Source organism: Drosophila takahashii, chromosome 4 (genome assembly GCF_030179915.1).
Source record: "Drosophila takahashii strain IR98-3 E-12201 chromosome 4, DtakHiC1v2, whole genome shotgun sequence".
In the NCBI taxonomy this organism is placed as follows: Eukaryota; Metazoa; Arthropoda; class Insecta; order Diptera; family Drosophilidae; genus Drosophila; species Drosophila takahashii.
Genome location: NC_091682.1, coordinates 2218301 through 2244193, shown reverse-complemented (window position 1 = coordinate 2244193; position 25893 = coordinate 2218301). Strand labels below are relative to the sequence as shown.

Here is a 25893-nt window from a genome sequence, read left to right as displayed (position 1 = left end):
TTGAAAGCGATTGAATTTTATCAGGGAGTAATGGGAAGGGGAACATAACTTTTCCTGGCGTGGAAAAACATGTTAATGTAAGTATTTTGCCTGGATTACGCAGGTCAGATTTTGTCAGGAATATAGATTCGTATTGTCCTGAATAATGTATGGCAAATGCTGTATGAGTTCCGTCTGAAGAGCTAAGAGTCCGATAAGATTGCCGGGTCGGGACAGTACCGTTCCTAATAAAAAGAAAACAAGACTGTCCCGACTATCTAATACCCGTCACTCAGCTAAAGGGAGTGCAAGGGAGATGGATATATAAAATTTTTTTGAGTGCGTATAACTTTTTAATAAATAGTCCGATTTGAAAAGTTTCTACATTTCGTTACACAACAAAATTGAATTTGTACTTCTCGAAAATCTTTAAAGGTGTGAGCGCCCATTTTAAAATTGTTAGTGGGCGATTGTGGGCATAAGAGAGCTGTGGCGGTCGGCTGAAATAAAGTTGCGCTGCGAAGGAAGCCCAAGAATATGTGTGGAAAATCTCAACCTTCTAGCTTTTGAAGTTTCCGAGATCTCAGCGTTCATACGGACGGACAGACGGATAGACAGACGGACAGACAGACATGGCTGGATCGACTCGCCTAGTGATCCTGATCAAGAATATATATACTTTATAGGGTCGGAAACGCTTCCTTCTCCCTGTTACATACTTTTGCACGGATACAATAAAAACATAGAAAATTTAAATAGGGGTATTGGCTGTGCATGTATTACCCCTATAGCCTCCCTTCAGTTCCAGATGTCACTTTTCCCTCAGTAATCACCAAAGGAAAGCCCGAGGACATGTCATTTGTACCTCAGGACGAACCGAGGATGCCACATAGAGAAAATTGTATGGGTGTTCCGCTTTTTCCTTCAGTACAACAACAAATTATAAGACAAGGAAAGAGAGCGCAATATATAAATACCGACTGCTCTGCTGACGTCGACAGCGGCCGAGCGTTTGGCCTAAGGAATTGTCCCCGACATGGGACGCCAGAACTGAAGGGCTAGTACTCAGTACGACGAAAACTGCTAGCTAAGCATAGGAGTAAACGAGAGGCAAATAGGTAGCTAAAGCCTTTAGCTGGGACTTTTTTCTATTGCTGTACTCAGTTGAGCTAAGGAAATGGTAAGGAAATACCAAAAAAATACCAGATTTAGCGGATGAATTCCGATGAACCCCTTTAGCCGCGGCCCAAAGAATACAAAATTTGATCTTTCGCTGTGTTTGTGCAGAAGCGGGTTGACAATAACAATTTATAAATGGAAGGAAAACCACAAAAACCAATGGAAAACTGCCTGTAGGAGTTGCTGCAATACATATCGCCATTCCAACAGCGAATTTAAAGCTTACGACCCAGATCGGCTCAACGTTTTGTAATATTTTAAAATTGGCGCCAGTTGATTTGTTTGCCTAGAGTAAGACCATGCTACATGCATTGCGGATGAGCTCCGAAAACTTCGGTCTCACTAAAAGAATACGATTTTTCGACTAGTGAAACTCTTAGCCGAACTGAGTACTAGGCTTTGGCTAAAGCCTAGTACTCAGTACGACGAAAACTGCTAGCTAAGCATAGGAGTAAGCGAGAGGCAAATAGGTAGCTAAAGCCCTTAGCCGGGGACTTTTTCCCACCTCGGTACTCAGTTGAGCTAAGGAAATAGTAAGAAAATACCACTAAAATACTAGATTTAGCGGATGAATTCTGATGAACGCCTTTAGCCGCGGCCCAAAGAATAAAAAATTTGATCTTTGGCTGTGTTTGTGCAGAAGCGGTATGCCAATAACATATTATAAATAGAATGAAACCCCCAAAAACCAATGGAAAACTGCCTGTAGGAGTTGTAGCAATACATATCCTCATTCCAACAGCAAATTTAAAGCTTGCGACCTAGGTCGGCTAATCATTTTGTAATATTTCAAAATTGGCGCCAGTTAATTTGCTTGCTAAGAGTAAGACCATTCTACATGCATTGCGGATGAACTCCGAAAACTTCGGTCACCCTAAAATATTAATATTTTTCGACTAGTAAAACTCTTAGCCGAACTGAGTACTAGGCTTTATTCTTTGGGCCGCGGCTAAAAGCGTTCATCGGAATTCATCCGCTAAATCTAGTATTTTTTTGGTATTTCCTTATTGTTTCCTTAGCTCAACTGAGTACCGCCGTGGAAAAAAGTCCCAGCTAAAGGCCTTAGCTACCTATTTGCCTCTCGCTGGCTCCTATGCTTAGCTAGCAGTTTTCGTCGTACTGAGTACTAGGCTTAACGCGTGGTGGAATATTTTCGCGTTACAGGGCTGCAAGATCAAATTTGTGGTACTTTTCAGTACGTCTACCCAATGGATTGTCTCAGCTAGAAAGGATCGAAATCGACCAATTGGTCGTTGTAGCGCAGGCACATGGGCCTGCCATCAAGGCGACCTCCTGGTAACACTTTGTGCGCAGGTACCAAATTATGATTCGACCATCGACGGCTATTCCATATTTAAGTGACACACACTTTGTCTGGCGACGACAGAAAGCAGCATGACCACCTCCTGATTTGTTTACTGCCACTGAATGCTGCTCCTTATCTTATTTTACTTTGCTGGTGGTGCTACCGTCCTCGAAGAACTGCTGGAAATGGCACCTCTCCCTTCTGCTGCAGCAGATCCATTTGCTTTTTGTTGTCTGGACTCCCGAATACATATATGATGGCCCGATCTTTATTTGGATCTTCACCAACTGCTGGCACATATATTTACGCTGTGCAAATGCTGTTCTGCGATTACAATTATCAATAACCAATTACTTAAATCGTTCGTTTTCTTTAGCTTGCGACTGACAATTTCACAGAACAGCTGTTTTCAAACGCGTTTGCCAATGGAAACACCTCACGTTGCCAGTCGAAAATTAACAAAAATACCAAAAAACCGCAAAGTGTTTTATAGCCTCTTCCCATAGAGTCCGTGTGAAACGGTTGGGATTTTTGACAAATGTGAAACTCGTGTTTCCACAGAGCACATACACCATCCGATAACAGCGGACTTGAGGAGCAGTTGCTTAACCCATCATAACCGAAGGGGGATTTCAACTCAGCAAAACTGTCGTTAAATTGCGTTCTCATAATCGTATTGTAGAATAATCAGGGACCGAAAATAATGATTTTTTTTTTGAGTAAAAAATAAAAATCACCATTTAATGATTATTTTGTATGCGAAAAAAAATATCGCTCAGAAATAATGATTATTTTGTGAGCGATATTATTTCGCGTAAAATATCACTTAAAGTGTGATTGCAGCCGTCCTACGCGGAATTTTACAATTATTAAAATGTGTAGAACCACGAAGCACATATCCAGCTAAAAAAAATGTTCTTTGTATAAACCGCTTAAAAACGGCTGACTTTTGTAGAAAAAAAACACTTTCTGTGGGAATCGAACTCGTGCTTACAGCACGGGAGACCAACACACTAACACCCAGCCCACATGTCGGGTTGGATCTATGTGAAATAGTTCATAAGATCTTGTTAAGTCGTTTTGCTACTATATAAACAAGATAAAGTCCTAAGGTTGCTACAACTCTTTGTTTTTATGCATACCTCTTGTAAACTAATAACAGCGTTGTTAAAAGTTTATACAAAAAAAACACCTTATTTTATTAACTCAATATGTGCTCCGTGGCTCTACCTACAAGCACAAATTTAAATCTTTCTAAAATTCCGTACAGAACGGCTGCAAACGCACTTTGAGTGATATTTTTAAGCGAAATAAGGGGCTGGCCATATATTACGTAATCAGCTAGGGGTGGGGAGGGGGTCATTGAAATGATTATGTTTGATTACATGGAGAGGCGAAAAAGAGAATGTTTAGTGGTTCAATCACACGAAATGGCTTGACGAAGAGTATGATGGAGATAATATCACCGTGGACGAACCGAATGTGTCATACCAAACTTCATTTATAAACAATATTAAAGATTGGGTTGCATCTCCGTTTGAATCCACAGATTAAAACAAAAAAAATTGTATTCTTGGGATTACGTAATCATTGGGAGGGGGGGGGGGGTTGTTTATTGAGGGGGTCAAAAATCACCAAAAACGTGATTAAGTAATATATGGACAGCCCTTAATATCGCTCACATAATAATCATTATTTCTGAGCGATATTTTTTTTCGCTTACAAATAATCATTAAATGGTAATTTTTATTTTTTCACTTATAATGAGTAGGGTTCCTGAGAATAATACACTAAATAGCATAAGATAGGAGTTTAAAACATATTTGAGCTCTTATAACGAGTATGCATACATATTGCTGACTGGGGGAGAGCCTTACCTATCGCGTAGCTTATCGACAATTTACAAGATTACGACAAAGACTGATGGTGGAGACTGGGACCTGCCGTAGATGCGGCACAGTATGAACAGGCTGTTATATTATAACAAGTACACGTGAAAAGTAGCGATATTTCTTTTTATCGATTTCTTCCCACCCGCAGAGTAGTGCAGCTGTCAATGGTGAAAATGGCGAATTGCGATGGAGTCGGGGAACTGATGATAAATTATTAATTTACTTTATTTTGTGACGAATATAAACAATTTCGTGTTCAAGGAAGTGTGTCGAGGGAACACAGACTTTACAATTTAATTGTGTAGCTATAATTTGTAAGCATAACGATTGGCCAATATACATCGTGCTTTAGTATGTGTGTTTTTTCAGATATTCATTGCATACATTAATTACATTATAATTTTGGAATATTTTGGTCTTCAGAAAACACATTTTTGTTTTGAAGCATTTCTTAAGTTACAATTGTTGGATTTTGTGTATAAAAACAGATGAAATCTTTTCTTGATTTAAAAAATTTTAATACAAAACTACAGACAAAATGAATACAATTTTTACAGCAAATACATTTTGTTTTCACATGCTACTTTCTCTCATTTAAAAAATTTGAACAGAACTCGCCTTTCGCCGTTTGCTGTTCCTTGAATCTGGACCAGAGGCTTTGCAATCCGGAAGATATAAATGAACCAAAACCAAATCCAGCAACTTACCACTCACCTATCGCAGGCACTTGATCAAAACTACGATGTAAGAAAGTGTGTTATCTGTTTAACAAATCGGTCTTTATATCTTTATAAACGATGTTTCTAGGTCGTCAACATGGATACAGTGCTCTCTGTTATATGTGCACTGGAAGGCACACCAATCACCAAGGAGCAGCTGGAGGCCACCAGACTGGCTAAGTACATTAATCAGCTGAGAAGAAGGACCAAAAATGAGCATTTGGCTCGACGCGCAAAGTCCTTGCTAAAGAAGTGGAGGGAAATGGTGGGGATTCAGCAAACGGCCACTGAAAGTCTCCCACATCCCAGTCAAATTGTTTCCCAACCCACGCAGCTAGTATCAGACTTTGTAAAGTCCGCAGCGGTGGCACCAGACAGCGGTGTCCACATGAGCGAGCCAGTTGCTCATCTACCGTTCTCTCAAGCGTTGTCTTCGCAGCAAATTGCTTCACACATGCAACTAAATATCGACTCTTCTGAGCCTGCGCCTTTGGGTGTGCACACCCAACTTCATACGAACTTCTCAAACCTGGTCAACAATATCCATGATTGCGAGCGTGACCAAAAAAACTCTGTAACGACACTGCACAATAACAAGGACCGGCGCCAACCACAGCCCACACTTAGTAGGCACCAGAGCTCTCCTCAGCCGATCATAATTGAACAGTCGGTCAATTCCGTATTCAACCTAACCGATGTCAGCGCCGAGAAGATGAACGAAGCTTCAGTTGTCATTGACATTGTATCCGATTCCGATGAGAACGACAACAACTGTGTGTCGAAGCAAGAAAAATCCAACTTGGTGGTGCCAGCGCCCCTTGCAATTCCAACAACGCCAAGCTCTCGGCAGAAAAAATTAAAAAAAGAGAAAAGAAGTAAGGATAGAGAAGGGCAGGTCGCACAAAACATAAGATTTGGTTCAAAAGTTAGCGACGGATTGCTACAGTCTGCTCTCGCAGCAGATTCAGGTATGATTTAAAAAAAAAAACAAAAGTTTTTTTTATAAATGTTTCGTGACGTAACGATACATATTTTGATATTAATGCTTGAATTAGAAGGAAATCCCTTTTTTTATTATATTTTCAGAAATTTTTTCCCTTTCAAACAGTTCTATGAGCTCAATTTTATCTGGGGATGCTACATTGGGAAATTCCCAGCATAAGACTCGATTAAGCTCAAGCGAGTTGACATTTACCGGCAGATTTAAGTCGGTTAACCAATTGGATGTTTCGAACCACAGTAATTCAAGCTTTTTGGCCGGACAAAACAGTGTGTTTCGAAACACTGAATCAGGGAAGCAAAAATTTGATGAATATAGTGCTTACGACTCAAGTGCATCATGTAGCCGTCTATCTCCATCAACTGTCGAAGAAGTAAGAAAGTCCGAGAATTTATTTGATGCTCGATTACACAATGCATCTGCTATTCAGATAGCAATGCCTTCTTCCGGCATGGGCTATGATCCAAATAGTAGACCTGAGTATTTGGAAAACTCCTCCCAGTCTCAAATTCCAAAAAGACGTGGTAGAAAAAAAGGATCAAAAGGTGTGGACGGTCTTATCGCCAAGGAGTCATCTAGCCTGTCGCAACAAATATTTTTTGGGGGCTCAACCGTTAAAAAAGTAAAGACCACGAAGGAACTCTTTAACGAAATTCAGAGCAGAAAATTAAGTGTTTCCATGCAATCGTCAACCAGTAATCTTTCAAATTCGTCAACCAATCGAGAACTGGCTTCCCGTGCTATCTTTCCAAGACCAACGTCGTCTTGCTCAGGTATGTTTTTGGAAAAACTCATTGCGCAATGATTAATTATTTATCTAAATGTTTTAGACACTTCAATGCATTCTCCACAAATTTTGGAATCTTTTTCGGGCAATGCTACTTTTACAAGCAAAATAGAAGGTTTGTACAAAAACTTATAGGGAAACAGAAGAGGACGCTATAGTCGGAATACTACCCCGACTATCAGATACCCGTTACTCAGCTCGAGGGAGTGCGAGGGAGACGGAGATATATAACTTTTAAAAAAGTTTAAAATTTGATAAATTTACATTTCAATAGGTATAAATAAACGCAGCCAAATTGCATTTATAGGGGAGAGGTCTGTAGGTTGGTACACCTTTTGTTTTTAATCTGCCATTTCGACATTCACTTGTGAAACTTCACGTATTTGGTACTGATCGAAAGGTTAGTCTATTAGCTTTAAAAAAACAAAAAAAAATTTTTTTTTTGTTAGGGAAAAGTAAAAATTAATTTTTTTTGAAAAGTGTCAAAAAACGACATTTTGAAAAAGAGGTCTGTAAGTTGGGACACTTTTATAAGTCAATAATACTCACACCAAAAGTAGTCCAAACTTTTAAAAACAATTTATTTATGTTAATTTAACCAATTTAAGTTCGTCCTAAATTATTTCCCATCCATTTTTTAAGAACTTAAACCAAATTAAACAAGCACTTTTCCCCTAATATCAAAGAAATGTACTAGGAAGAAAGCGACCTCTGTCGGGCTAAGGCCTTTTAGGATGTTTCGGGAAAAAATTAAAACCTTTTTTTCTGACAAAAACTTTTTTGGTATAAAATGGTACACGACTCTCACAGCTTAAATCTGGCTAGAGCCTGGCTTATAATGTTTTCCCAAAAGTTTTGTCACTAAAAAGGACTACAAAAAAAAATAAAATCCATTTTTTTTAGTGGAAAAGTTTTGAGAAAATTGAGTGTCTCAACTTACAGACCATCCCAACCTACAGACCTCTCCCCTACCTTTCCGAAATCTTTAAAAATGTGTGCGCTAGACACATTTTAAAATCGTTTGTAGGCGTTAGAGAAGGCGTGGCGCTCGGCTGAAATAAACTTGCGCTACGTAGGAAGCCCAAGAATATGTGTGGACAATCGCAACTTTCTAGCTTTTGTAGTTTACAAATTCTCAGCGTTCATACCGACGGACAGACAGACATGGCTATATCGACTCGTCTAGTGATCCTGGTCAAGAATATAAATACTTTATAGGGTCGGAAACGCTTCCTTCTCCCTGTTACATACTTTTGCACGAATACAATATGCCCTTTTACTCTACGAGTAACGGGTATAAATAGTCGTCCGTGTATTTGTTTTGGCTTTGCGTACTATTAAATAGTTAAACTACTATTAAAATAGTTACGATTACGAGATGTGTGTATTCTGTTTTTGTACCTTGAAACTATTTTAAATAGTTGTTTAATTATGAACAATAGTTACCCTAACGTAACTTCTTTAGTATAAAAGTAAAATAACTATAAATAATTGTATATTTACTATAAAAATAGTAAGTTAACTACAATTTATGGTTCGGGCACATTCTACCCTATTTTATAGTTGCATAACTATTTTTTATAGTAACCCTTACGTTTACGAATTACGTAAGAGTAACAATTTGCTTAGTAGTTGGGGCCTGTTTGACAATTATTACAGTTGATGTTACCAAGTTTTTTTTGTGTATACATATGGGCATTTCCACCAAAAAGTCCACAATGCCAAAACCCTTTAAACTTTAATAAAACATATTTCCACATGATTTTGCCGCTATATTAGTTTCTAATTAGTTGAATCCTGAGCTAAACTACAAATTTTGAGTATAGTTTGATTTTTATGACAAACCCACCCCATCAATATACGCAAGTTAGTTTTTGGATTTTTTTTTGTTATTTTTTGGACCTGTCTTTTGTTGTTAATTTATCCTATAGAAATGCCAATATGTGCACACAAAAAAATTTGCTTGGTAAAATTGACCAACAAAGATAGTTACGAAACTATTAAAATATTTACGTGTATTTTGTTTTTGCTTTGGGTTTGTGTCTTTGCTAATTGTGTGTATTTTGTTGTTGTGAAATGACTATTTATTTAGAATTGACAATTTTGCTGGTTGGGGCCTGTTTGACAATTATTACAGTTGATTTTACCAAGTTTTTTTTTTGTGTGTGACATTTTTCTGTACTGAATGCTTCATTTTTACATGTCAAACTATTAAGTTAAAAGCAAAACAGCCTGCAATTGAGTTATAGAGGTAAAGAAATCCTTTTTACAAAACGGTGAGAAAAATTGTCCCAAGCGAATGTGTTTGAAACTGCGTAAAAAAACGGCCAACAATTTTTCAATAATAGATTTAAGTTAAGATGTAGCCAGATAAGGATTTATCCGTTGGCGATATATATAAATAAATAAATAAATTTTTGAGTAAAACCAAAACCATAGAAAAACAGCTCTGGTACTTGAGGAATTTATACCCGTTACTCGTAGAGTAAAAGGGTATATTGTATTCGTGCAAAAGTATGTAACAGCTAGAAGGAAGCATTTCCGACCCTATAAAGTATATATATTCTTGATCAGGGTCACTAGCCGAGTCGATATAGCCATGTCCGTCTGTCCGTCTGTCTGTCCGTCCGTATGAACGCTGAGATCTCGGAAACTATAAAAGCTAGAAGATTGACATTTTGCATGCAGATTCTAGGAGCTCCTACGCAGCGCAAGTTTATTTCAAAAGGGTGCCACGCCCCCTTTAACGCCCACAATCGCTTATATACGATTTTACGAGTAAAAATGCAGTTGTATTGTGTTTATCAATACCTATCGAAATGTAGAAGAAATTTTTTTAATCGGACCATTCGTTAAAAAGTTACGGCGGATCAAAGTTCTTATCTCCATCTCCTTCGCACTCCCTTTAGCAGAGTAACGGGTATCTGATAGTCGGGGCACCCGACTATAGCGTTCTCTCTTGTTTTTTACCTCGTTAAGAGGTGTTTTTATTTGATCCAATTAAGGCCGATTTCTTGATAACAAACGGGACCAACATTGAACATAAGTACCAATACTTGTCAATATCTTTAGTTACGTTGAATTCGCGGGTAATGAAGTATATCAAACCAACCATCAGAGAAATTTGTCCTTAAATAATTCCTTAGAACTAGGGGATCTTCAGGTTGTGCGGAATAAATATTTATTTATTTATTAAGATTTTCTTGACCATTTAATACCCTCTGCAAGGGTTAAAATTACTTTTTTTATGTTTTTATACCCGTTACTCCTTGAGTGAAAGGGTATAGTATTCGTGCAAGAGTATGTAGAAGGAAGCTTTTCCTACTCCATAAAGTATATATATTCTTGATCAGGATCAGTAACCGAGTCGATCTAGCCATGTGCGTCTGTCCGCTAGAAAGTTGGGATTACCCACACATATTCTTGGGCTCTTCCCACGCAGCGCAAGTTTGTTTCAGCCGAGGGCCACGCCCCCTCTAACGACCATAATCACCTTAAACGATTTTAAAAGGTGTCTGGCGCCCACACAATTAAAGATTTCGGAAAAGTAAATATGCATTGTTTTGTGTGTACTACCTATAGAAATGTAGAAGACAAATTTTTCAAATCGGACCATTCGTTAAAAAGTTATGTCCGAGCAAAGTTTTATATCTCCCTTGCACTCTCTTTAGCTGAGGAAAGGGTATCTGACAGTCGGGGCACCCGAATATAGCGTTCGTTTCAGCGCTTGGCTTAAATAAACTTGCGCTGGGTAGAAAGCCCAAGAATATGTGTGGGTAATTCCAACTTTCTAGCTTTTGTAGTTGCCAAGATCTCAGCGTTCATACACACAGACTGACAGACAGGCGGACATGGCTAGATCGACTTGGCTAGTGACCCTGATCAAGAATATATATACTTTATGGGGTTGGAAACGCTTCCTTCTCCCTGTTACATACTTTTGCACGAATACAATATACCTTTTTACTCTACGAGTATCGGATATAATTAATACATAGAGTAAGTCCTTTAATGCGACTGTGGGCGTAAGAGTGGGCGTGGCACAAACTCTGCGTAGGGAGCCAAACAATTTGTGTTGTTAAATTTCTAGCTTTTGTAGTCTCCGAGATCTCAGCGTTCATACAGACACACAGACAGGGTAAAAATATATCTTGAGTCCTAAAGTGTCAACTTTTTAGATGACGATATAGCAATATTTTTAAAATTATAGAGAGACATGATGGTCATAAATCGCGACAACAGGATCCCCAATGGAATTAATAATCTTTGAATTTCGTTAACATGAAACTACCGAACCAACAACCAAAGTCTTTTTCCTTAAGGCCAATCTTAAGAAATCGCGGAAATGTAAAAGTATTGATGGTAAACGGTATAAAAATTCCCTATAATAATTTTTTAGTCTTGCTACTCTGATCCAGTCTACTTGCTTTCTTTAATTGAGTAAAAATGTTGGACCTGAGCTACACGAACTGAAAGATAAGTCAAAAGGGCTCTTTGATTTTCTTTGTTAAATATATTAACGTGGTGTGACTGCATATAAGCAATTATAACTGAATCTATTTTCAAAACTTGCAGTCCTGATTTCCGCAGGCAAAACTGCGGCCGACCTTGCTGGTATATTTAAAAATTAAAAAAAAACAATTTTCCCTTTACAGAACCTGCAATTACGGACAGTGATACGGTGACTTCAGAACCATCTCACGATAGTAATAAATCGCAGGAAATTAAGGAATGTACTTCATTGGAGAGCAATAGCAATTCACTCCATACCTTACCTTTAGCAAGAACATCGGAAAACTTGATGCCGAACAATTTTAATGATGTCACCACTCAATTAATGCACCTAATTCACAGCTTGAACAGCCCACTGAATGAAATGGAAATTGAGAAAATGTACCAAGCTCAAATAGTACCATGTACTTGCCTAGTTATCGAGGAAGTTCAGAGTACATTAGAAGAGTCTAAAAATGCAACTTCAGATACGGATAAGAATGATCCAAAAACTAGTTTAAATTATAAGGAGAACATTTCTCACAAGCATGAAGAAAACTTGCTTAATTTTGAAAGTGTGGATAATGGTGAAGTAGGTGACACTCAGCCAAAACCAGTAAAGTCAATTTTTGATCTAGATTTTGATGATAACGACGATCCTTTGTATTCGTTAATGGATGAAATTCGAAAGCCAATAGCTAATTTTGAAGATTCAAAAAATAATTCTGATACCAAAAATGTATCTTTTAGTGCACCCATACAAAACGTTGCGTCAAATTTGATAAGTAATAACGCGGATGCTCAACTTGACAATACTAATCAAGAAAAAGAAAGCAGTGAAACAAACAATGAAGTTCTTCCTGTCTTTACAGTTCACGAAGATCCTGATTGCGTAGCAAAGCAAAGGTTTTATATACAAACCAACAAAGTAACCAGTTTTCACATAAATTCTTTGCATAATTTCTACATACCAAACATAAATGGGAACTGGGATAGTGTTGACTCAGCCTCTAGTTTTCAATCTGAGAATAAATGTCTCCACACCTTGGACTCTTACACAGTGACTGATGGAGCTGATGTTGTCCCTAAATATGGACTTCTAACATCCGATAGAATCAAAAAAGACCTAAGTTCTTTAAAATTTATAAAACCTTTTAAAGCGAAACAATTTAAATCTTTAATGGCACCATTTCTTGGCGTAGCAAAGTGCTTGCCAACGTGTCGACGTGCTAGAAACAGGGTTAAGGAATGGCTGAACTCTCCGAATACTGCTAATACATTTTCTAAAAGTTTAGAAATTCCCGAAGGTAACATAGAATATAAATTTAATAGTTCCAGCCCGCTTGAGGTTAATGTTGATGTCCCGATTTCTGGTACGAATAGCCATAATGAAAACCACGTGCCAACGCAAGTTAATTGCAACATCAATATATCACCGTCAACGAAGACATTATTTGGTACGTCCTCCGTGAAAGCTTTCAGTTATAATTTATTAAAATTGGCTAATGATGAAGTGCACTTCGCTGATCCTGATAAAACTGATAAAAGCAGTGATCACGAATATCAGGATGACAGTCCTTATAGGTCTAGTAGTTCCAGCAGTTGTAGCTATTCTAGTTTAAAAGCAACTCAAAACTCCATAAATGAAAAACTAAGAAATAAAAGGAAAGATTCATCAGGCACAAAATCAGAAGTACATCGAAAAAATAAAAGAATTTATGCAGAGGATGTTATAAAAAAGAAGAAACAAGTACGAAATGAATTTAATATTTCAGTCAAGCGGTTTAAAACATCTTTGAATGGAACCTTTTCAAATTTGAGTAGTAATAATAACAGCAGTGATAGTGACAATGGAGCAGAGAATGATAATGAGAATGAATACGAAAACAGTAATAATGAAGAATATGCCATTGTTCAACGCCCAGTAGGTGATGGGGGAGCTTGCAGCAACCATATTGTATTGACAATAAAGAAAACGCCAAGTAAAATTAATTCTCCAGCCAACTCTATGACTGCAGTCTCACCAAATACTACTTCAGATATGGGAAATGTAAAAAAACCGCTTCCCAACTCTTTTCAAGAAGATCTAACTAAATGCCAAACTGAAATTCCACTGGAACACTGTAATGTAAAATCGAAAACATGCAGGCTAGCTTCTAGGCCCCGTAATATCCGCTATCGCCGAACATGCCGAAAACAAGAAAAAAGTCAAATTAGGTCTATTGATTTAGAACTAAAACATTTATTTCATTTAAAACCAAATACAACAGATTACTCAGATATTAAGCTTCACAATAAACTGTTTTTCCACCATGAACTGTGCAGGGAGAACGCTCTAGGTGTAAAGGAAAGAATAATAAATTATAGCAGTAGCAGCAGCTCTAGTTATGACGACGATAGCGAAGTGGAAAACACTTCCGCAGAGGACAAAAAAGTTAAAAAAAGTTCATCTTTGGATACATATAATTTAAAAATTGAGACTGAAATGAGTGCCGCAGCAGCGATTTCCGAGGCCAATTTTGAAAGCGATTTGGATTCATATTTAACTTCATTAAGCGATAGCGATAATGGAGATCAGAAAGAACTTAAAGAAATTGATTATACTGTCAATGAGGGGAACGATTTTCAAAACAACAGTATGCTGCAATCTTTTAATTCAATATTTGCTGAGAGTTCTGTTGCAAGTATAAAATTATCTCCGACTAAAGCATCGCTCGAATCACAAAAAATTGATAATTCCGATGCTAGCAATATATGTTTTAACAACAACAACAACTTAGATGTAGACCTAACCATGAGACGGAAATCTATCGAGTCGGCCGAATCAACCATTAAATTTCCATTGCTCGGCGTTGAGTACCGCACTGGAATTCGGTCATCTTCAGATGTTGCTTCTACAAGTATAGCGGAAAAGAACTTAACCAGCTTTCAACAATTTAAGGAATGGCATCAGGTTCTCCAACTAAAATCGTACAACAATGAGCCCTTAATTGTTCTGCCTTACGTTTTGCTTGAATAAATTCAACTTTTCACTCACGCTGTGTGATAGCATTTCCAAAACAAAAAAAGAAAATGTAAAAGCGTGTAGCGAAATAAAATACATTAAAAAAAATTATCAATTAATCATAATCTTGTGTTGTGTATACTAAGTCACTTTTGATCAGATCACAGCACTGTTGGTTAATTGTACGTTTGCCAGGACTAAAAGAAATATACTAATATAAGAAGAATCAATTGCGTTTGCAATATGAATTTTTGTTACATTCTATTGTTAAAACTTTTTATGTTTTTAATTTGAAAATTTTCAGTAAATATTTAAATACCGATAAGTAACACAAACTAATGTATAATAACTGTAAATAAAATAGATATACATTAAATACGTTTCTCAATGAAATTTTACCGAATTCAAATTTTATATTACGAAGATATTTTCCGTGATCCAATTTTACGGCATATGAGAAAATTAAAAATATTAAAAATAATAAAATTAGTAATATTTTATAGTTCCTGTTTTTTTATTTTGTTTGTCTTTTTCTTCCACTAAAATACGATATTATCCCCGCAAAAACACATTAATCGGAACCAAATGACTAAAGAAATATTAAAACGCAATGTTTTAGATCGGCAAAAGTTTTTAGCTGGACGATCATACACTGTCGTTATCCTTTGGGAAAAACATAAAAACGGTAATAACAAAAAATAATAAAATGTGGTGGTTGAAATGCAAAAACAACTACATGTTAAAATCATTTTGTACCTTTTTGATTAATTTAACACTATTAAGAGTAGAAACTTATCATAAAATCTACAATTTACCGGCTAGAACGTTTATAAACCAATAATTTAGGATCAGAAGTGTGCGCCTAGTTGGGTGGTCCTATCGTTTTTTTGCAAAATTAAAAAATTGAACTAAATGTGTGTATTATTAGATTAAATATTTCATAAAGAACTGATTTAATAATGTTGTGCAGTAAAAAGTTAAGTTATACCACCAAGAACAGTACAGCAAAACCAAGTTGCCATAAAACCTATATCTTTTTTATGCAAGTCTAGACCTCGGCCAGATACCGAAGTAAGTCATGGCCAAAAGTGTCAGAACCAAGTATATTTGAAAAATGTTGCTTATAGGTACTTTTTGGAAATTTGTAGGCATAGGTCGGCAGCGCCCTATTAAGTGAGCATAGGGGTTTGTTTTGCCCAGCCGCCAATTAAGTGTCGAAAATGCTTGAAGAATATAGTATGCCAACAAAACGCCTTTTTTTAATAGTGTTCCAGCAATCGCTTTGCCACCGATATATTAGCCGATAGTATCGGCTATAAAAATTAGTGGATGTTATTTAAATGGCACTTTATAATACAAAAACATTATTTTGAATAGGAATTGAAAATAAAAACTTAAGTTTTAATATTGTTTTAGTCATTAACGCTGGCACTTCTGCTTTAATGAGCGGCCGAATTTTGACATAATTTTTAAAAAGTGGTATAAACCAAAATTTGGATCGGGTTTTGGCTGAATTCTACTCTATATAGTCTTATCTAACAAAAGAATCCGAATAGCCACAGCAAAACTTTTAAGAAGTAAGTGCACTACTATTTTCATGGTCACAGCTGTATATAGTAAGTCCGATTTTCGTTAAACTTAATTCCAAGCTCTGAAAAAATAAAATATGAATGCGCTTAGCACCAAGCTTTAAAATGTGGCATTCCCCAATTTTTTTTATTACCTTGGTGATTTATAAAAAATTAAAAAGTAAAACCAATATACTGGGGCAATCTCGCCACATAGGGGGGTAAAATCGCCACACCACTGAGGCAATTTCGTCACCTGAAAAATGTAGGGAGTTTAACGCCTGTAAATATGCTACACTGATCAAGCGTACCATTTTTGGTGACGTCTTATATTTGTTGCTGCTGCTGGTAGTCTGTTCGTTAGCCAGCTCGTCAAATAAAAAAATATGTATTTAAAATAGGTGCGAATTTACCCTTAGCATATGGTGGCGAAATTTCCCCACACAGTACTTTTTTAGAAATAATTATTTTTTTTTCCGAAATTAGGCGCGAAGTTAAAAATCACTAAATCACTAAATGCACATTATAGCACTGTGTATTATATAAAAAAAACTGTATCTTATCCCTTTTTAATTGTGGCATACAGAAAAAATTTCGTCGAGAACTAAATATAGCTTTTGAACTATTAAAACACATTTAATATTATAGCTTAATTATCTTGACCTTCTGTGCAAAAAAAATTGCATTGGTTGTGTCATGCCGTCTTGAAGGACTAAAACAAAAAAATACAAGAGAGAACGCTATAGTCGAGTGCCTCGACTATTAGATACCCGTTACTCAGCTAAACAACTTAATAGAAATATGCCTTCTTATATGTTTTTCGCCGCTCGATTTTTACCCAGGGATCTCTTTCTAGAAGACGCTTTCTAGAACTTTCAATTCTGCCTAGCACATCTTCCGTCTCTCTCTAGCGCAGGTGAAAGCACTTGTGAAAAACGTATACGAGAAAAAGAGACAAAATGCGCGCCGCATTTCAAATAATTTAAAATTTGCATTAACATAATGTGAATTAGAGTGACCACAGAAAAAAACGCAGATTTTTTCCAATGCCATTTCCTAGATGGCGCTAGTGTATATTGTATTGCGCCATCTACCGCCAGATATTGGTACTACTGGTCATGAAAGGTGGAAATGTAGGCGCTGGCCAGGTTTAAGCGTTTATTGGGTTTGTGGGCGTTAGAGTGGGCGTGGCAATTTTTTACTTGGCCAATCGATAGGTATTGACGAAGCGAATACATATCAGTTACTATTTTCATAATAGCTTCAAAACTGTGGGCGTTAAAGGGGGCTTGTGGGCGTTAGAGGGGGCGTGGCACCTTTTTGAAACAAACTTGCGCTGCGTAGGAGCTCCTAGAATATTCATGCAAAATGCCAATCTTCTAGCTTTTATAGTTTCCGAGATCTCAGCGTTCATACAGACAGACAGACAGACAGACAGACAGACAGACGGACAGACAGGCGGACAGACGGACATGGCTAGATCGACTCGGCTAGTGATCCTGATCAAGAATATATATACTTTATGGGGTCGGAAACGCTTCCTTCTAGCTGTTACATACTTTTGCACGAATACAATATACCCTTTTACTCTACGAGTAACGGGTATAATTATATATTTTTACGACTTATGGATTCCGAGATATTGCAGGTGACATAATTGCCCCACTCTCCCCTATATTACAGAGTAGAAAAGAATTCAACAAAATCAAGAAAGCTATAATTTTTACAATTAGTTTCCGATTTTTTCAAAATTATTATCAAAATTCAGAAATAAAATTATATTCCCAAAAGTAGAAAATAATATGGGTGAACTTCCGTTTAGCTCCAAACCCCCGATTTCGTTCAAACTTTCAAAATCCACGTTATTCTTCATGTTCTTCATGTTGTATCGGTGTGTCAAAATTTATATCGATGTCTCTCGATGTATTAGCGATGATACTACCTAAGCACGAGAATGGCATTACATTTTTTAGGAAGAGCATTTCAGTTATCGTAGTTAAGTATAACATTTAGAAAACAAAATAAAATACAAATTATACAACGGAAATAATATGTATTAACAAAAAATACATATAAATCATTTATTAAGTCGCAGGCAAAAATTTTTTTAAACAAAAACCGCCGCGATTTTTGTTTAAAAAAATTTTTGCTTGCGGCGCTTTTTTCTCCCCTACCTACCTACTTTCTTTAAAAGCTTATGCACCTTTCATTCAGGTCATCCGTTCCATTTCCTTTTTTCGAGGAGCATGAACACGATACATCGTATAAAAAGGCAAAATAGGTCCATCACTAGAGTAGAAGGTAAAATGCTGTTATCGACTAATCGAAAACTATCTGTCGCCATTTTATGGCGGGATATTGCAGTATTTTGAAATGTTCAACCCAATTTAAAATACTTCTTTTAGTTTTTCCTCGCAAACCTTTATGTTTACGAAGAAAATGATTAATACACAATAGATCCGTTTTATAAATATCTTCTGTTTTTGTCTAAAACATTTTTTGATTTTTCTTTTATTTTCCGAAAAAACTGCAAAAAGCCGAAAATTTTAAGATTTTTACCGTTATTTTTCAAGATCCCGTTATTTGCGCCAACTTTGGCTATTTTTCCCGTAATCAGGACCCAAAAACACGTCAATATGAAAAGTTTGAAAAAATTAGGGGTAGGAGCTAAACGGAAGTTTATCCAATAATATTTCAAAATACACCAAAGCTATATATTTTTTTTTAATTTGTACAATTATTTTTCATATCCTATTTATTGGAGCTGTAAGATATAGTTGTCCGATCAGTTGCGACTTTTATACTAACTGTTCCTATGGCAGCTATATTATATGGTCGTGCGATGTTTATAAAATTAAATTCGAATTTCAAAATTAATAAGCAAATGTTATTCCCAAGCGTAGGAGGCTATATGTCAAAAAACATCGAAGCTATAATTTTTTTCCAATTACTTTTAAGATCCTTCCTTTGGGAGCTATAAGAAATAGTTGTCCGATCCGGCCCGTTCCGACTTATACACTACCTGCAATAGAAAGAAGACTTTTGGAAAAGTTTCATTTCGAAAGCTTCAAAACAGAGAGACTGATAGCGAAACGACTTCAAAAAAACTATTTTTTAAGGAACAAAAAAATATTCAATATCACTATGGACGGCAGTCCATGTAGTGACGAAGCGCACCAGGAGAGTGTGCGAAGGCGACTACTATTATATAGCCGCAAAATTGAAAATCTGCTGTGATAGTCCGATCGTAATGAGTAATACACCAATCGAAAGGTATTGCAAAAACTTAAAGGATTGCATACCAAGACTTTAAGAAAATCAATTGGCTTGGGAGAGAGAGCAGTGAAAGTGAAAAAGTGCAAATTTCGAAATTTGGAGCTGTTGGGGCCGGGGGGATATATGCCCCCTCGCAATGCTTTATTTGTGTTCCTATTGAAAATACCCGTCGAATGAGGGGTCATATGATAAAATCCGACGCTCCGTTCAAAAGTTATAGCCAAAATAAGATTTTCTACGTCTTCCCAAAATGAAAATTAAATTCTGTTTGTCAGTTTGTCAGTTTGTCCAAAACATGTTTTTTAAGTTTTGAAAATTTTATATGACGTTCATCACATCGATATAAAAAACTTTTGTTCTACCACTTTTGGAAAAACTCGCTAGTTTAGCGGGAAAACAGCTATAAATAGCTAAAATTCGGAAAACCGTAACTTCTATACTACTAAAGCTACAGACTTGTGCAGCATCTCGTTTGAAAGGTATTTTTATATGTATTATAAGTACGCTACCTAAAATTTATTCATTCGGCACGCTACAACAGAAAACTTTCGTGTAGATATTAAATATTTGCTAAAGCGGGCCGAACGAGTAAATTTTAGGTAGCGTACTTATTTAGTCGCATCTAAAATCATTTTTCGTCACAAAAGTTGATATCAGAACCTTTGTACGTTGAAGGTGCGATCGTCACTAGTTTTTTACCTCGTTTAGAGGTGTTTTTATTTGATTTATATATGGGTCGAAGATTGGAAGCGTCTTTGAGCTGGATTTCTCTCAAAATGGAGTCTGTTAAAAACAACGTCAAAAAATTTTGTTTCATATGAGCCCTTAACCTGGAAAAACCTACGTTAAGTTTGGCCATTAGAACGGAATATCAATGGTGTCTTAGGATTATGAAACAATCGCAAATGTTTTGCTTCCATAAGAAACTTAAACTTTACAAAATTTCAAACAAAAAATTTCTTTGGTCTTATAGTTTTGCATACTAGCAACAAAAAATCATGTATATTTAACATGGGTGCCAAAGCACAATGATATACCAGGAAACGAAAAGGCGGTGGGGACGGCAGACGACTCCTATACAACTAGTCTACCTGAATCCCTAAATACAGTCAAAGCAAGGATTCACGATCACTACAAAACACAAGCCAGTAAAAGTTGGTCGAAAAAGCGGGGTCTCAGGAGATCAAAGCTCTGCTGGCCAACCGTCAATAGCAAGATAACTCGAGAGCTAATAACTAAAAGTAAAAGGGATATTAGTAGGATCATGGCACTCAACACAAGCCATTGGGCCATTGGCACGAAAGCCATGAAGATGGGGCTTCCGTACAACGATAATTGCAGAAGCTGCAAAGAAACAGACACACAGGAGACACCTGAGCACATGATGTGGCGTTGCCCAGCACTAAACCACATCAGGGCGAGATACTTCGGGGCAATCCTAGGGTTTCTACTTGGAAGTCCTCACCCTCATAAAAATTAATTTCTAAATTTTAGAAATATCGCCATTAAACCGGCCTACCTTTGAAAATAGAAAAAAATTTATTGTTTTTAGAAAATTTACCTTTGAAGAGATGAAGAAAATTCAAGAAATAATTTTTCTTGAAATTAGAAAAATAAAAATCTTATATGTTTTTTTTGCCGTCGCAGCCAAAACAATTTCTACGTATTTAATGGCAAAGTCGCCATTGAATATATGAAAGAAATGACCCTAGAACTACCGTATGTTAACGACAAGAAAAACGAAGTAGGACGAAGGGCCTACTCGGCCCGAATACTTCTCTGATCACCCGAGCGTCAATTGTGAAAAAAATTCGTAAGTGATGGGCGTGATTCTCAAGCGTATAAGAGGTGAAGCCTTTTTCCAAATATTCAAAGGGATATGTACATGTATAATTTTCTGTATAGCGCGTATTTGTGTGTATGTAATTAAATGAAAAACTGTAAATCTCTTAACCAAGTTTATACAAATGTAGTTGAATTGTTTTTTAGCTAAAAGCTACTTACATACATACATTTGTACATAAATATTTAGGTGTAGAGTTCTAAAATAACTTCACCTTATTACTCGCATTATATTTATTTTTCAGAGTGAAATATTACAGATGAATCGCTAAAATACCTACAGCCAAATAATTTCTTTGGCGAAGCTGTTATTTTGTTTTAAAACCTTCTAAGGTAAGAGTATATCAAAAAGAATAATATGTTGTATTTGTTTTATTTGACATACCTCCCAATGTAAATATGTAGGTATGTACGCGGCTCACCTGATCTGAAACCCGATTTTCAACCCTTTCATATTCTGCTCCTGTATCTCGCTCTCTTGACCGACGCGACGTTTCTCTCTTCTTCTTAAAATTGTCATGATCCGCCCTGCTTACATTCGGACCCCCTTGCGCGTGTCTCTCCCGGATCTCTCTCTCTGAAATTCGATTTTCACCCCTTCCATGCTCGTGTTCTACCTGTCTTGCTCCTCTCACTGTCTTTTGACCAACGTGATTGTATTTTGGCTAATATTAACATTACATTATTTCAAAAAATGTTGTTTATCTTAAAACAAATATTTGATATCCTGATAATTCTATTTTTTCCAGTTGAGGGAAGGCGAAGAAAATGGTATTTGATGCCTGCAGCTACATACTGAGTTTTGAGATCACCTTATGTCATATGAAGTTCAACAGACCTTGGGTTATACAATATACCACCAATAATAACTCATATGCTAAATAATAAATGTTTTCTTAAGTCAAAAGTGTGTTATTTAAAAATGTTTATGTTTAAATGTTAAGTGTTAAATGTTTGAAATGTAATAAAAAACAATATAAAAAAAAAAACTAAGTTACTTTTTACTATTAGGGTTTGTAAAACTTCCTTTCTATTTTCTCTATATTTCTTTTATTACACTAGTTTACAGTAAAACAAGAAAGGAAGCTACCTTCGGCCAGCCGAAGCTTATATACCCTTGCAGATAAAAGAATGCTCACTCGGTGCAGTTCCAGGGATTCCAGACTCAGCGTTTCTATTTATTTAAATTTTGTTTTTAAGTAGTCAAGAATCAAAACGCCTACTTCCTACAAAGTTACAATGAATTTTCTGATATTTGTTTGAATATTATTATGGGAGCCTTAAGATATAGTGGTCCGATCCGGCTCGCTCCGACATATGTACTACCTGCAATAGAAAGAAGACTTTCGGGAAAGTTTCATCGCATAGAAACGGACAGACGGACATGGCTAGATAGACTCGGCTATTGGTGCTGATCAAGAATATATATACTTTATGTGGTCGGAAACGTCTCCTTCACTGCGTTGCAAATATCTGACTGAAATTATAATACCCTCTACAAGGGTATGCCTTGAGACCAATTTTTTTTGATTAGTTTTGAGTTGCTAATCACGCTGAACAAATTAAAAAAAATTCCCAAAGAACCGTTCTGAAGATATTCGCAAAAATCCAGATTTTCGGCACTTCTTTTATAAAACCTAACAGATCTCAAAAACCATTAGACCAATAAACTTGTAACTTTCACTATTTTAAAGGCAATAGATGAGCCTTTCTGAAAAGCTATTACTCGTTGTAATCGGGTCGCAATTAATAGAGGTACAACCTGTGAAAGTTCAAAAAAGTTTAATTTCTGGCGTTTTTTTGTTATAGCTAGATTTCATTTACTTAAAAAAAAAACACATAAAAATGTATAAATTATTTTGAGCTTTCAGATCTAAAGGCCCTTTTGTTGTTAACAAGTTAAGGCCATATATTTGCAAATCGAGTGCAAATTCTAGGAGATATGCATTTTTTATTGAAACAACCCATTTCTGGAAAATGATATTCAATATTTTAATTTGTTCAGCGTGATAAGCAACTCAAAACTAATACAAAAAAATTGGTCTGAAGGCTTACCTCGAAAAAAAATTTAAAGTTGTAAACTAGTGTTATTTCTTAAATCAAGAAATAAAAATTTTCACAAGAAAAAATCTCCTTTTAAAACAAGAATTGCTTTTCTTGTTTTAATAAATATTTTTTCTTGTTTAGAATGTGCCTTTTTAAAAAACCATTTCTTGTTTTCAGAAATTTAAATTCTTGAAACAAGAAAGCAGCCACCTTTGAAACAAGAATCGCCTTTCTTGTTTTAAGAAAGATGTGTTCTTATTTCAATGGTAACTTTCTAAAAAACCATTTCTTGTTTTAAAAAATTTAATTTCTTGTTTTAAGAAATATTTTTTCTTGTTTTAATAGGCCTTTCAAAAAAAACATTTCTTGAAACAAAGGTGAGGTCGCACTTTGCAAAAATTCAGGAAAGAACTTTATAGATTTTAAGGAAATTTTTTGATTTTCTTTTATGAGTGCAGAGAGGACATCACCACTTCTACCTACCTTAGAGTTTTGAAACATACCTTATGTGATTAAATAACAGCTGAAGAAGTCGCGGTCCATGGAGGAAAAAGCATAGCACAAATGCACTTGCTCTTGCGAATGCAAACAGCAACCGATCCAAAAAACAATCAAAATCAATCCGCGAAATCTTTGGGCCACATGCGTTCAAAACAAGCCCAATGGTACAGCGGTCCATAACTCAAAAAAGGTTAAAAACAAACTTTCTTAATGAACCTTTCCTTTCTGCCTCTTCACTCCACTATTTTGTGCTTCTCCTCCTTGGTCCGCGAATTCTTAGGATTTAGCCAGGCGGTTAAAGTGCACCAGTAATTGTGCTATCATTTCAGTGGACTTTTGGTACTCCCGTATTCAAATATTCTAAATTTGTATCGCAAATGTCCAGTCCAGTCCAATGTTAAAATAACATCTGTTAGAGTCAAGCGCAGCTGGCGAACACGTGTTTAAATTTGCTTGATTTTGCAGTGCATATATAAATTAATATCTCTTTGACGACAAGACGTAGAACCATTAAATTTGAAATGGATATTCATTAAAAATATCCATCCCATTTGTTAATACTACTTTGTTGCTTATTTCGTGAGTGTATTTAATGCAATTGCTTCTATACCAAGTGATCTCACTTAGGTCCGGTTTCTCGAGTGCCGGCTAACATTTACCAAATAAATAAAGTCCCTGCTAAGGCATTTTGGCTTTCTCGAGCACTCCCTTTAGCCGAGTGACGGGTATTTGATAGTCGGGACACGAACCCGACTATATCGTTCTCTCTTGTTTTTTTTTGTTTTTCTATTTTGTTTTCTACATTTGATCATCAATGGGTAACACTATTATTAAATAGATAGATCTTAAAAAAATATTAAATATATTACATATATTTTAGATAAGCCATTTGCGCGAACTAAAAATTTATTTTTGTTTTGTGTACCTAATAAACGAAAGTTAAAAATAGAACAAGCTCATTCCCCCATTTCGCCTTGCCGACAACAGTGTGAACAGAAAACGCGTCTTATAATCTCTCTATCGGGGGTGTCACAGAAAACCATTCAAACCGAATTTCCCCCGAATAGCAAATGTCGGTATCACAGACGTAATTTTTAATGGTTTCTAAGTCCCCCGTATTTTGCCGGACGTTTTGATAAAATTAACCAACTAATAGTCTATTTACACTGAAGTGGAGTTATGGAGTTATGGGGTTATTGACATAACCCTGTTTTTTTTACATAGGATGTGTATAGGCAACTAGATGTGGGCAAAAGTGGGGTACTTTTAGGGTCTTTGGTATTTCGGAGTATTTTTTTGTATATTTCGGTATATTTTGTATTTATTTCCTATCGTTGAAGGTCCATCCCTAGTCAAATGAACAACACAAACAACAAACACTAGATGTCATTACTCGATATTTGGAGTTAACCATGTGGAAACACTTTTTTGGAGTAAATGGGTTATTGGCTCACTCGATAGGTTACCCCACACAGTGTGACTAGACTATTACACATGTTTCCCAAAAATATATCTTTATTTATGACAACTCTAATGAATTCTATCAACTATCTGCATACTACGATTTTTATATAAACTCCGGGTTATATTTAAAACATATATTTATACCCTTGTAGAGGGTATTATAATTTCAGTCAGATGTTTGCAACGCAGTGAAGGAGACGTTTCCGACCACATAAAGTATATATATTCTTGATCAGCACCAATAGCCGAGTCTATCTAGCCATGTCCGTCTGTCCGTTTCTATGCGAACTAGTCTCTCAGTTTTAAAGCCATCGCGATGAAACTTTCCCGAAAGTTTTCTTTCTATTGCAGGTAGTACATATGTCGGAGCGAGCCGGATCGGACCACTATATCATAAGGCTCCCATAGGAATATTTAAACAAATGGGCCGTTCTTTTACAAACCGAACAGATTTGGCCAAAAAAAAAATTTCACATTTTTGATTTGCCTGAAACTTTTTTTACACGTACTATTCGGAAAATAAGTAAACACGTGTATCAGGATTTGACCGAAAAAAAATTATTTTCCTAGTTAGAATTTTTTTAAGTGTGCCAAAAATTGTCAAATTTGAAAAAGTACCCTCTCATTGAAAATCTGTATCTCCGGTTATATGAATCCAATTGACTTCATGTCTTTTGCATTAATTCCTCTAAAACCTCTCCTTTCAAAATAAAATTTATTAAAAAAAAAATTTTTTTAATTTCTTAAAAATAAAAACAAAATAAGATTTAAACAAGAGAGAACGCTATAGTCGGGTTGTTGTCCCGACTATCTAATACCCGTCACTCAGCTAAAGGGAG

General features: G+C 36.1%; 1 protein-coding gene across 4 annotated transcripts; it reads left to right on the top strand.

Moving 5' to 3' along the window:
- The first annotated feature begins 4505 nt into the window (after nt 1–4505).
- On the top strand, nt 4506–21857 carry MED26 (mediator complex subunit 26). 4 transcript variants are annotated; one of them, XM_070218005.1, is made up of 6 exons: nt 4506–4670; nt 4968–5100; nt 5164–6043; nt 6162–6848; nt 6906–6977; nt 21793–21857. In XM_070218005.1, the coding sequence occupies exons 2-6, from the start codon at nt 5035–5037 to the stop codon at nt 21840–21842; spliced, it is 1755 nt and encodes a 584-aa protein (XP_070074106.1). In that variant the 5' UTR covers nt 4506–4670; nt 4968–5034; the 3' UTR covers nt 21843–21857. The 4 variants fall into 4 exon arrangements, with proteins under 4 accessions (XP_070074106.1, XP_070074107.1, XP_016998556.2 ...); XM_070218006.1 differs by lacking the exon at nt 21793–21857 and adding an exon at nt 21289–21314; XM_017143067.3 differs by lacking the exon at nt 21793–21857 and adding an exon at nt 11518–14750.
- Nucleotides 21858–25893: the final 4036 nt, after the last annotated feature.

What these genes read in the sequence shown, in the direction of transcription:
- MED26 (XM_017143067.3), top strand. Translation starts at nt 5,035, where the DNA reads ATGAACCAAAACCAAATCCAGCAACTTACCACTCACCTATCGCAGGCA. An exon ending in CACTTGATCAAAACTACGAT is followed by an intron (nt 5,101 to 5,163) that starts GTAAGAAAGTGT and finishes CGATGTTTCTAG; the next exon opens with GTCGTCAACATGGATACAGT. An exon ending in TGCTCTCGCAGCAGATTCAG is followed by an intron (nt 6,044 to 6,161) that starts GTATGATTTAAA and finishes TTATATTTTCAG; the next exon opens with AAATTTTTTCCCTTTCAAAC.